Raw genomic sequence first — 13,407 nt, 5'->3', positions numbered from 1 at the left:
TTTTGTCCCCCTTATTATCATTCTCTTCTTCATTACCTAAGATTAAGAGTTAGAACTTCGTTCACTGTGCTATTCGACGATGCCTAATGCCTATAACGCGTGATATTTTATCTGACTGTATTGAACGAATTTTATGAGGATTAATTTTGCTTCAGAAAGGGTTAAGAGTTACTTGTTACCAAAAATGAGTGGAGCCGGGAAAACTCCGATAGTGGATTGGATCCCATGAATGAGTAATGCAAAGGAGAAACCGAGCCCGCGAAGTCGCGGGACGGGAGGAAGAAAAATTCAATCAGACAAGAGCCTCCTAGGCAGGTGTGTTTCTTGGCAGAGGATTCACGAATTCTCTGCAAACACAAGAAAAGAACTTATATAAACAAATCCAATCTGATTACTTGTTACGTGAACTAGGGTTGTCGAAAAAAGTTTACCAAGCTGATCACACGAGAAACCGCTCGTCAGATGTGAACATTTTAGCTCTACAAAAGGCTCTAGCCTTCAAATCCTGACGGACTTTGTTCTCTATGCAACAGATATGCTTCCGCCACTTCCTGTTTAATTCCGACGATCCAACTTGATGATAAATTCCAAAAGGTAAAACAATCACAGTGGTTCTAAATGCATATTAGCACAGTAATACTGACATAACAAAAGTTCCCGTACAAAACGGAAATGCGAATATCCGCCTTGAGAGATGAAGGTTGAGAATTATCCGCAGTTGAGGGAGAACAACTTGGCGAATTCTTTGCAGCCCTTGTGAAACCACAGCCTTCCCTCACCCCTTCCCAATTTAATTGAGGAATATCGAGTCTGGCAGCCAATCTCCATAACTTCAACTTTCATTCCAAGGAAATAGAAAATGTCATTTACATAAAATCCAGGAATAATGCATTTAACAAGATCTGGACTCAATGCCGAAATGGCCAAAACAATAGTTCCACTGGATGCCAACAAACTCCGCATTTATGAGCTATCAACTATCATTATTTTTCACTACTATTTACCCAAAATAAAGAAAAGAAAACGAAAACTTCCATTGCTTTATTCACCAAAAAGAAAAGTTTCTCTAAGCCTTCCTTTCACATATAGAAGATAATAAACTTATGGCGGTAAGCCTTATAATTAACACCATGTCCTACACCAGTCTCTCTTTTGTCACCTTTGTTCTGGCAATCTTGACAATAAGTACACTTGCTGCTACATCATCCCCTACTCTAGCAGAAAAAAGTTACTAATCGCCATTACGAGATTCACGTCATCAATGGCTTCACCGACAGCGATAAGCCATTGATCATACATTGTCTGTCCAAAGATGGCTATCTTGGCGTGCATACCCTTTGGAAGGATCGAGAGTACAATTGGGATTTCGGAATCGGCATTGGAAGAGCATTCGCTGCTCCTGCGACTTTGTATGGGATTCACAGCAGCAACACTCTGACGTTCTCAATGGGGGTTCGATGAAAAAACACATAAGCTGCTATGGAACAGAGAGGTGTTTTTGGTTAGTTAAAGAGGCTGGTGTGGAGCCTAAAATAATCCCAAATATTCTAGAGGCGACACGTGAACTTTTATTTAAGAAAGATAAGATTGTCCTCAATAAATGGGCAGGCTTCTCAGATGCTCCCACGCACAGCTTACACCCTTGGAGGTCTCAGCAGCTGAATACGACTGCCCATAGCTCACCTGCCCTTGACAAAGAATTAAGGATAAGGATTAATTACCCAAATCCTATCTTTAAGACATTCCTTATTGAAGATTGACTCCAATCAAGTAAGTAATCCCAATTTAAATCAATTAGGGATAATTACACCATTATCTCAAAATATTATTTCCTATTTAACATCTTGGGTATATTTAGAGAATGTCTCTCCATTAAACACTATATGGCCGGCCCTAGCCCTATAAATACCCCATATTCTACCAAATTTTGAGAGCTTTTGCAACCTTTAAAAAACACTAAACACTTTACTCTCTCAGAAAAACTAACTTAGGCATCGGAGATCCGTTGACCTAACCCCCCCCCCCCCACCTTATGGGTGCGTGAGGTTTAGGTCTTTGATCAAAGGTGTTGATTGTTTTGTAGGTGCATTTTCGTCAAGACTGAAGACGGCGGAAATTTGCATTGACAAATTTGTGCTTTCATTGAGAGCGGATTCAAAACATTCAAAGAAGCCTTTCGCATTTGTTTCTTAAATTTTTTGTTACATTGAATTTCTCACACGTCATATCAATTAATTTTTCCAACAAATGTTTCTTGATCAATCCCTGGAGAAAGGATACAATGGTAGGAAACTCAAAAACTACAACAAACAGAACCTCGTACGTTCAACCGAAAAATGGAGACGAGGACATAGCCCCACGTCAGAGGTCCTCAAGGTTCAACGTAACAGCAGGAAGAGCCCCACCGTCGCGAAGCCACACCGCTACCACCATCATCGTGACCCACCAGGCCACGACACCATTTCCACCTTTACAGTGCCGCACTCTACGAAACCTTAGGTTACCAAACCCTAGGCAAGAGACCCAGGTCCACTTCCAAGCCCATAGGCAGGAGGCCCAAAACTTGGCAGCTACCATAACAAGCCCTGGGCAAGAGGCCTAGCCCACTGCAGTAGCAGGCCTTGTTCCACAACAAGCCCAAACCCGAGCCCAGAATGCGACAATTGCTGCCAGCCAGGCAACTCAACGGGCCCAGGCCGAAGCCATTCAGCCAACAGGCCATGATGTGGCAGCCCAACAGCCAAAAGGGCTCATGGCCATGCAAGCCCAAGGTGAGCAGGCGCCAGTCCAATGCGTCGTGCGACCCGTTTCGATGACCTCGCCCGTGGCCCAATCCATTCCGAGGTCACCTCCAGCAGTCCAGATTTTGACCACAGGTCCCACGATCAATTCAAGGTTACTTACACCCCATTTTTCTACAAGAATGCTCACTTTGGGCTCAAGCTTTGTACCTGTAATCCAAGCTCTTCCAATCCAAATGGCAAGCACCACCTGCTCTAGCAAATCGCCAATTCAACGAACGCCCTCCCGTAGCAGACCACCTTGGTGAACCAACTCCTCAAGGGTATCAAGATGCAGTGCGCCCCAGACAAGGTGTCCTAAAGCAAGACAAGGGCGGAAGAACGTGACTCATTCCAGTGACATCCCAGCAAAAAGCCACTCAACCTGCCACGAATCGTGTGTTCGGGTAGTGTACACTCTCGTTTGGGCCCTCGGGGAAACGTCTTTTCTTGCCTAGATACGCAAAGAAGCGTTCATTCCTGACTCGGTTCATGAGTCAGTGTACATTCGATGTTGGGTCCATACTCCGATGAGCACTCAGGACATTCCAGGCGAAGCGTCCACATGAGGCTAGGCCCATAAAGAGATCCTCCTACATGGCAACGGAGTAGGCAACCACCTGACGCCCAGAGAAAAGGACGTGAGCAGTTCAACTCAAGTTCCATTGGCAACCTCCGCTAAGAGCGACAACGAGCAGCATAACATAAACTACATGCACAGTAACCGCAACACAGACGAGCAGGATATGCCTAAGAGCAACATAGACTAGTAAATCACACCTAAGGCAGCTGGAGGCTCGACTGCCTCACCAGGCGCAAATCCATGAGGAACTACAAAGACTCATAGCAGAGCAGCTGTGCAGATTCCAGCGCGTTGACACTACCGACGATGCCCTTCGTAAAGACGTGGCCAACATGAGCAAATCCGGACAGACACTTGAAAAATGAGGCAAGTGAAAATGATACACTGAAGCATGTGGAGACAAGCGCAACAAATACATATGCTGATTCATCTGCTACTTCTTCAAAAGAAAAATTATCTCATATCATTAGGTTCGAAAGCAAATGTATTTCATATCATGCTTTTTCCCTATCTTTTCCTTTGCCCTTGCTCTTACCTACAAGACAAGGAGAAAGAAAGCAATCAGTTGGAACCTGAAATCAAACTTCCGGTCTGGAACTAATTACCCGAAACCTTTGCCTGGTTGCTTACCTAACATTGCTCTCGAGTGCCCGTCTTCAACTGTTGTTAGGTCTCGAATTTCCTCAGCAAATACATCAAAAAAATTGATATGATATCGGCTCTTTACACTAAAGCTGTCATGCATGGATGAGTTGCTAAGAAGTGATGCTCTGAAGGACCATTAAAATGCAAAAGGTTACGCACCACTTCTGCTATGCAAAAGAAACAAGCAGAGAAGAATGCGGCAAGATAAGTTGGAACAAATCACCATAGCACGACTCACTTCCCTGCAGAACCGCATAATCTAGACGGATGAGTCTATGTCAAATCCTAGGCCATTGTCAGTGCTTTAATCAAAGAGCTCGAGAAGCTTCAATAGCCTTTCACTGGTACCATCACCAAAGAGCAAAGCCTTGCCGTGCAATGCCGTCAAATCACCACTGCTTCTTCAAAAGCAAAAGTATCTCATGTCATGCTTTCTCCCCGTCCTTTTCTTTGTCATTATTTTTACTTGCAAGACAATGAGAAGGAGAGCAATCAGTCGGCACTTAGAATCAACCTTTTAGTCAAGAACCGACTGCCTGGAACCCTTTCCCTGATTGCTTACCTAGCATCGCTCTCAAGTACTCACCTTTAACTACTGATGTACTTCCAGAGAAAATGCCACATCTGCCTGGAGAACAGATAAGACAAATGACAATGAAACATCAAGCTTGTGGATAATCAACAAACGCAACAACTGCACGTGCTGATTCATCCCAACAAAGTCGAATCTCACTTGCCATGTGAAACCACTCGTGGTCCCATTTAAATTCAAGATTAAGCCTCAACGGCCCTTGGGGGAATCACTAGTCCGAATCATGATCAAATGTCCACCAGCCTTGAATCAAATTCAGCTCCAGATAAAAAAGTAAATTCAAACCTTTGGAGGAAGTCTGGCAAAAAAAAAAAAAAAAGCCCTCCAGCTCGGTTTAAGATTAAGCCTGTGGAAAATTAACCTTTGGAGGAATCCAAAAAACGTTCCAACCCTTTTCAAGATTAAGCCTGTGGAAAATCAACAATTGAAGAAAACCAGATAATCTTCCAGCCAAATTCAAGATCAAGCCCCGACAGCCCTCAAAGAAATTTCTAGCCCAATTCAAGATCAAGCCTCGACGGTCCTTGGATCGACATCTACATTAAGGGACTTCAAAACACATCTTATACACGTGACAAGCACATATATACGACGCGCCTTGAAGTGAGGGCATTTGTAGACATCGAAATTTTGGTGAAATAAATGTTGACCAATGCATTAAAATTTCAACGTTCACGTGTCACATAAATTTTACACGTAGCGTGTGACTCAATGAAAAATCGGAAAAATGGGAAAAGTCATCAAATAAGACACATGTCAACACCTGATAGAAATGATTTATTTCATCTGAATATTATATTCAAAATTAGGCCTTGAAACAATTCTATAAATATAAGGCCATTTCATCCATTTAAGGGGACCAATTCACATATGCATTTCTCTACTCCCAAATTGGAAGAGAAATCTCCAAATCCTTGAAGTTATAGAACTCTAAAGCTTTCAAGCATCCAACCTTCCAAATTCCCAAGAATCCCGAAGGATCAAGAAAACTCTCTTTGTTCTTCGTCAAATCCTTGAAGAATTTGAAGAACCGTTCATCCTCATTCATCAAGATCAAACCCAAAGCCCCCTTGAAGAAATCCACACAACTGTTCATCAAGATCAAGCCCCAAAGGCCCTTGAAGATCTGTTCATCCTCATTCATCAAGATCAAGTCCAACAGCCCTTGAAGAAATCCACACAACTGTTCATCAAGATCAAACTCTGAAGGCCCTTGAAGATCCGTTCATCAAGATCAAGCCCCAAAGGCCCTTGAAGACCCGTTCATCCTAAGATCAAGCCCCGACGACCATTTGGATCAACAACATCAACAAATTTGCACCACGCTTCATCCCTAGACCAAGCCCCGACGGTCTTTTGGATCAACAGCTCATCCACAAATCTACACCTTACGAAAATAGAATCAGAAGATCAAATTGTAAAAGAGATTGCAACCCCAAAATTAATACAAAATATTATTTTTTACACGTGTTCTTATTTCATTCATCGCAGGAAAATTCATGTTTACAAATAATAATAATATAGTAATAACCCCAATCACAAGACACAAACCATCCCCACAAGGGCCACAACTTGTTCAAATCCTTCTCATAGGAATTTTTTTTTTTTTTTTTGTTTTTGGTTTTTATCCAAAATGATCACTGAGATTTGTATAACTCCTCACTTTGATCCCTGAAATTTAAAATCGATAGAAGTTGTCCCTGAGTTTGTTCACCATCAATTATTTGTCCTTCTGTGAAAAATCTGTGTTTAGTAAGAACCAAAATAACAAAAATATCCTCAATTTAATAAACAATGGTTCAAAATGATATGACAAAAATTGGGTATTTTTGTCATTTTAATCCTTATTTAACAAAGATTTTCATGAAATAACCAAATTAATTAATGGTGAACAAACTTAGGGACTAGTTCTATCAATTTTAAAAAGTAAAGAATTATGTCAATTTCAGGACCATTTTGACTTAAAAAAAAAATAAAAAAAAACTTTTTTTGGGGGGTTATCAAAAAATCCTTTTCATAGGATTGAGACCAAGAAACTAACATGGCATTCTTATTTCACATTTAATTATTCATCAAAACTCCGGGAAAGTAGAAAACAAAAGAATCCATAAATGACACAATTATTCAATGGATTGTGATTCAGAAGCACATACTATCATACTGCTAACTGTACACTGATTTTCACTATAATGTATAGACTGCGGAAGTTGGAACTTCGGCTTACCCTCATAAGAGTTTCAAAAACAAGTAAATTCCAGTAATCATCTTTCTAGTGAAAAAGAAGATGTACAAGATATTACCATTTTCTTGTTGCAAATAATATGAGGATGAATCAGAGCCCGAAAAAATCATCGGAGTTACTATAATCTACGGATGTGTTGTATGCTTTCACCGACTATCATCTTTCAAAGGAGGATCCGTTGCATCTTTCAAAGGAAGATTGAAAGTTGGAGACGGAGAAAAGTCCCCATCTTGCTCATTCGACTCAATAAGCATCAAGACAACTTCTCGAATCGATGGACGGTCAAAAGGGGACATACTTGTGCATATCAAAGCAATTTTTAAGACATTAAGCATGTGATCAACAAGAAGTCCATCTAGAAGATTTAACCGACTATCAAGTATCCCAGATGTCAATGAATGGTCTTGAACATAGTGTCTCACCAAGGTGACCAAGTCGCCTCCTTGATCTAGTGATTGGACAGGAGTTCTTCCAGTTAGCAACTCCAACAGAACAACCCCATAGCTATAGATGTCGCATTTTTCTGTAACCTTCATGGTGTATGCGTACTCTGCCATGCAGAAGAGTACATTATCAACCATTCAATAAACAATTGAGTACAGAAATGAGAAGCAAGAACGAACTGAGCAGCTTCAGAGCGAGAAAGAGGTAAGTAAACAAACAAAAATTCAACATGTTCACATCAAACAAAAAATCAGCCAGCCATCAGGGCAAGCACTTCCTAGATAGGTTAACATATATGCATTTATTTATGAATACACAAATTTTGTGCTTGGGTGTTGGTTCCCTTTCAAAATATACATTATTCAGTCGTCTTTCTCAAAATTAACTACATCAGCAACATTCTTATTCAAGGTTTCCGATGGCAAAATGAGGGGTTAAGAAGGTGGTTTCCAAAACGTGAAGAATTTAAGATTTAATGCTTGAGTTTTTCTTTTCCCTCTTGTTACATATCTCTTCAAAACCAAGGTGTGATTGTTACATTATTTATCAATATGGAGGAAACGATTTCCTTCTGTAGAACATGTATAGAATCACTTAAAAGAAAAATGAGAAATACTAGAAATTAGTTGTTTCATCCTTAAAGAATATTTTTTCTTCGGCAGTACTCTCAGAGAACAAGGCAATTCAATAACTATTCAAGTAAATAAAGATGACCAAAAGGAAAGCTTACCAGGAGCAATATATCCATACGACCCTGCAACTGCTGACATTGATTTTGAATAAGGCATATCAATCACTTTGGCCAAACCAAAATCACCAACATGGGCTTCAAAGTTCTCATCTAGCAAAATATTGTTGGACTTTATATCACGGTGGACAATCTTCGGTTTGCAGTCATGATGTAAATAAGCAAGACCTTCAGCAGCTCCCAAAGCAATCATAAAACGCATTGGCCAGTCCAAGCTACAAGAGTCACCATGAAGCAATTCACCCAAGCTACCCTTTGCCATGTACTCATAAAGAAGTAGATTGGAACCCTGGTGATAGCAGAATCCATATAGCTTCACAATATTCCGATGCCTTATATTTCCTAAGGTCTTAATCTCGGCCTGAAAACTGTTTTCAATGTTATTGCTCTCTCGGTTAGATGACAATTTCTTAACAGCAATAGTCTGTCCAGTTCGCATTACTGCCTTATACACAATTCCACAAGCTCCCCTTCCAATAACATAGCTTTCATGAAAGTTATTTGTCGCCTCAACTAGATCTTGGAACATAAATCCCTCCTTTGGAGGTAAGTACATATCCGTATCAGGAGATAGAGCATCCTTATCTTGCAAGGAAGGAACTCTCTGGCCTGGATGTCTCATGAAATATAAGATAACAGCAATTAGAATAAGAGAAACGCCACCCACAGCAGCAGCAATTACTGTAACAATTTTACTGCGTTGAGTACCCCCACTTGCCAGAGATGGAACAGATTGAGGAGATGAATTAACATTGCAACCACCAAGCGGTCTGCCACAGAGCCCTTTGTTACCGATGAAGCTGCTAATCTCCATGTTCTGAAACAATGGGATGGAAGGTAAAGGTCCAGTAAGGTCATTGTATGAGAAGTTGCACCCTAGTAAGCTTGACAGACTCTCAAATGTGCTAGGAATTTCACCAGTTAAATGGTTGTTATTGAGCAAGAGGAATTCAAGCATATTAAGATTTCCAAGAGCTGACGGTATTCTCCCACTGAAATTATTAAAGCTCAGATTCATTGCAATCTGCAAGCTTGAAATAGAACCCAATTCTGGTGGTATTTCACCAGAAAACAAGTTGGCACCCATCTGCAACTCAGTCAAATGGGAGAGGTTTCCTAATTCTGCTGGTATGTTTCCCGTGAAATTATTTTCTGAAAGCCTGAGAAGCTCTAGTTGCAGAAGTGTTCCCAGCTCATTTGGCAAAGCACCCATGAACCTATTTCGACTGAGATCAAGTCGTTGAAGCATCTTGCAGTTAACGATTTCTGGTGGAATCCGCCCAGTGAACAAATTGGATGACGTGTTGAAAGTCACCAGTTGAGACAGATATCCTATTTCCTTTGGCAACTCAGACGTAAAGTAGTTGTCTGAAATATGAAGCCTTTGCAACTTTTGGCAGTTCCTAATCTCTGGAGGAATTGGACCAGTGAATTTGTTCTGATCCAACTCAATTGCAGAAAGGTTTGGCAAACTGCATAGTTGCGAAGGAAAGCTCCCAGTAAGCATGTTTCCAACAAGACGAAGTTGCACCAAGGACTTGCAGTTCAAGACTCCAGCCGGAATATTTCCGATCAGATCATTAGACTCCAGGTTCAACAAAATTAGATTGGAATATCGACAAATATATGGAGGTATTCTTCCTGTCAGTAAGTTATCGGATAAATCAACTACCCACAGTCGGCTGTGAAGTCCAAGCCCCCGTGGTATGCTACCGCTTAGAGAATTGTCGAACAGTTGTAACTGGTACATTTGAGTCAAATATTGAAACCCATCGGGGACAGGACCTCTGAGATTATTAATGGAAAGGTCAAGCTTAGTCAGGTTCCCCAAGCCACTCAGTTCATTTGGAATCACACCCGTAAGCTGGTTCTGGAACAGGTACAGTAAGGTTAGACCTTTTATCTTACTTATCTCTGATGGGATCTCACCTGTCAAATAGTTCTCCGAGAAATCAATCTCAGATGCCAAAGAAAGATTTCCAAATTCCCTTGGAATGGTTCCATTCAAGCCATTCCTGTAAATGTACAATTTCCTCAATGACTTGAGGTTCCCAATTTCTGGAGGTAAAGGCCCCACAAGATTGTTCTGATACAAAGCAATAGTCTCAAGGCTAGAGCAATTTCCAAGCTCCTTGGGTATAAATCCTGATACCTGGTTACCCCACAGAACCACATCTGTCAAGCTCTGAAGCATCCCAAACTCCTTAGGCAATTCCCCTCCTATAGAATTTTGGGCGAGACCAAGCAGTTGCAAGCTCTCACATCCACCTATTTCGGCCGGTAGGCTACCAGAAATACCATTCTGCCCAGCTCTAAACGTTACCAGATTCTTGAGATTCCCAAGGGAATGAGGTATTGAACCAGTAATATTGTTGGTGTATACCACGAACTCAGCCAGTGAAGACAAGTTCCCAATCTCATCTGGAATCGGACCACTGATTCTGTTATTACAAAGATTCAAAACTGTTAAATTTAACAGCTTACCCACTTCCAAAGGTATTTGGCCAGTGAACTTGTTATTGTTCAGATAAATTCTTTCCAAACTCCAACAGTTTCCTATCTCCTTAGGAATACCTCCCACGAAACCATTGTCTGAAAGATCAAGAGAAGTTAGGTGGACCAAACCACCAATGCTAGGACTGAGGACTCCCGAAAGATTCAGGGAACTCAAATCAAGACCTTTAACCACTGGATCGTAACCAGAAGAGCAATTTACACCCATCCATCCGCAAGGTGTTTGATCAGAGGAGTTCCAATTTCCCAAAAAATCAAATCCATCCTGCATACTTTTCTTCAGCTCTAAAAGGCAGAGCCCTTCATTATTCAACCCCTCTGAAATAGAAGCAAGTAGAGCTAAGGCAAGTAAAATTCTCGCAAACTGCAGTTCCAAAGCCCTCCTCACCTCAAATGCTTTCATCATTTTAGTAACACTGAAATGAGCACAATCACAACATAATCAGATAATTAAACACCTGCTCATCCAAGCTCATCAGATGCAAAGTAATACACATAAACTAATCCTCAACACCAAGTAAAATACAACCAGATTTCTAATAATAAAAGAATTTGATAATTCGGAACCTGGTTTAAACAGACCAGTTTGAGTGTTTCACAGCACAAAATCCAAGTATACCAAGTCATTAGGGAATCAAACCATCCATTTGAAAGAGCAAACTTCGATATTTCGATAACTCAACATTATAAATACATGACAGAGGGAGACTAAAAGTGAAGTAGACACCTAAATGCTAAAAGGGCAGGAATAACACAGTCATTTGAAGCAACCCAATAACATAAAAAAATTAATTTAGCAAATTACTAACTCAAACTGAATGATCAAAATTAACCAGACAAGAGTAAAGATTAACAAATCAGTCATAAAAAAAGGCACCAAAACTGAAAAGTAAATTAACCAAAATTAACCATATTAGAGCTGAGAACATACCTCTCAATGTCTAAGAACGCTCATAGAAAAAAGAAGTGGCAATGTAAGCAGCAAGTCCAGCAGCAGTGGGGGGCAGTTACTTCCTCAATTGACAAACTGAAAACCATGGGAATTATGAACCAGAAGAAAAAGTGAGACAAACCCAGTTCGCCTTTTCCGACAAATGGTGGGGATCTCCGGTCTAGAGGCCAAGATTTGCGCAGAAATATTTCAAAGCCCACACCTTTATTGCGCCTTTTTGCAGCAAGAAACTCAGTAGATTCAAAGAAAGATCTTTCTTGGAATATTTTATTCCAGAAAAGAGAGAGAGAGAGAGAAGGGGAAAGGCAAGTGCTGGAGTTAAGTTGGAGCTTATGGGGGTACTGACTGTCGTGAATGGAATGATGGGTGTGAGAGGAGAAGGGACCAGAGCTCTTGGGTTGAAGCTTTAATGGCCGACAAAGCATGCTTTCATCATTTTTCACATCTGTTCTATCTCTTTCGCTGCGTGTGCTATCTGTGCTGAGCTGCTGAGTCTCTCTTAACTCTCTCTCTCTCTCTCTCTAGATAGAGACGAAGAAGAAGATGGATGAATGTGGGGACTCGGTTTTCCTCTTTTTTAGTGCTTGGAAAGGGTGGAGGGGAACTGTGAACTTTTTGGGCAACCCAAAAAGTTTGAATTTTTTTTTTTTTTAATTTTAATCTTTTGAGAAAAAGCCTTGGGATTTTATCGACTGAGTTGGTACGTAAGTAATAAAAGTCTAATACAAATAATATTCTTTTGTATTGTATGATTCGTATTTATCTGTAATTCTGTATTAAGATACGATTTATTGAAGAATCTTTTGTTAATTAACTTTTTTTTTCTGTCGAAGTTAATTAACTTTTTTACGTTTATGATTCTCACTTATGGAACCTAGAAGATGCATTCGAAGACACTAAAGACTAGATAAAGATAAAATATTGGCCACAGTTACTTCAAAAGAGGAGTTTAGTTACAATATTATGTGGTTGTAAGTGTATCACGAGATTAATCAGAAGAGACGTTTTGATATAGATGCCTTGTTTTTAAATATCATAGACTAAATATTTATTCTTTTTGTAAATTTGATTAAACATTTTCCCTACAATTTTGGTACTTTAATTTTATTTCATTAAAAGTCTATTCACATTAGTATTCCATTTTTTCCTCCTATTTTTATGCATCTTTTATTATGATAATTTAAGATTTTTTTTAATTTTTATTAAAATATTTATTTTAGTAAATTAAATATAATGTAACAAAATTCGTTGTTAGGTACGTTTGGTTATATCGGTACATTTGATTATAATAGTACATTTGAATTTTTGGTCCATTTAGCTTCCTGGTACATTTGAATTTTTGGTACATTTGAATCTTTGGTACCTTTGTTTTCAAAACATAAGTTTTATTACTTTTTGCCCTAATAATGAGGAATTACTTTAATTAATTATTTTTTTATAGAAAGATTCGATAACAATATAAAAGTTTGAATTACTTTAATTAATTATTATGTGACATCCCGTCCCAAAATCTCGAAAACTCTCGTGTGAAATTACTATTTTGCCGCTAGTTCGTTCTTTTACATTTATTGGTTGTTTTTGGTGTTGTGCTGGCATGTCTTTGGGCCACACACACACCCCCATACCTGCACCACCTTCTGTCACTCTCTCTCTCTCCCGAGCCCCATTTCCTTCCTCTTCCTTCTGAAAGTGTACGGACACACACAAACACATTCAACCACTTGCAGATCGAGGGAACCAAGACCACCCTCGTGCTCGTGAGGCTGAGAGAAGTCCAGTGGTACCGTTTTCAGGTAAGTGTATCGCCGTTTTCACGTCGATTCGACGATGGCAGTTTTGAGTACTATTCATGCAAAATTAATCTAGCACATTTTTGGGATTTTGAAGCTTGTAGGTGTCTTAGTGAG

General features: G+C 40.0%; 1 protein-coding gene across 3 annotated transcripts; it reads right to left on the bottom strand.

Annotated features, from left to right (window-relative positions):
* Positions 1 to 5,364: 5,364 nt before the first annotated feature.
* On the bottom strand, positions 5,365 to 12,053 carry LOC137737773 (Leucine-rich repeat receptor-like protein kinase family protein). 3 transcript variants are annotated; one of them, XR_015954883.1, is made up of 4 exons: positions 11,480 to 12,053; positions 8,017 to 10,964; positions 6,901 to 7,392; positions 5,365 to 5,987 (listed from the first exon to the last, which is right to left on the bottom strand). XR_015954883.1 is itself a non-coding variant. In XM_068477325.2 (3 exons), exons 2-3 carry the CDS (start codon positions 10,952 to 10,954, stop codon positions 6,989 to 6,991), a joined length of 3,342 nt encoding a protein of 1,113 aa, XP_068333426.2. In that variant the 5' UTR covers positions 10,955 to 10,964; positions 11,480 to 12,053; the 3' UTR covers positions 6,623 to 6,988. The 3 variants fall into 3 exon arrangements, 1 of the variants encoding a protein (XP_068333426.2); XR_015954882.1 differs by having other exon boundaries at positions 5,365 to 5,981; XM_068477325.2 differs by lacking the exon at positions 5,365 to 5,987 and having other exon boundaries at positions 6,623 to 7,392.
* Between the last annotated feature and the right edge of the window lie 1,354 nt (positions 12,054 to 13,407).

This window comes from Pyrus communis, chromosome 13, assembly GCF_041283825.1.
Source record: "Pyrus communis isolate YQ-2024b chromosome 13, ASM4128382v1, whole genome shotgun sequence".
Lineage (NCBI taxonomy): Eukaryota > Viridiplantae > Streptophyta > Magnoliopsida > Rosales > Rosaceae > Pyrus > Pyrus communis.
Note: the sequence above shows the minus strand (reverse complement) of the source record. Positions and strands in the feature narration are given on the sequence as shown.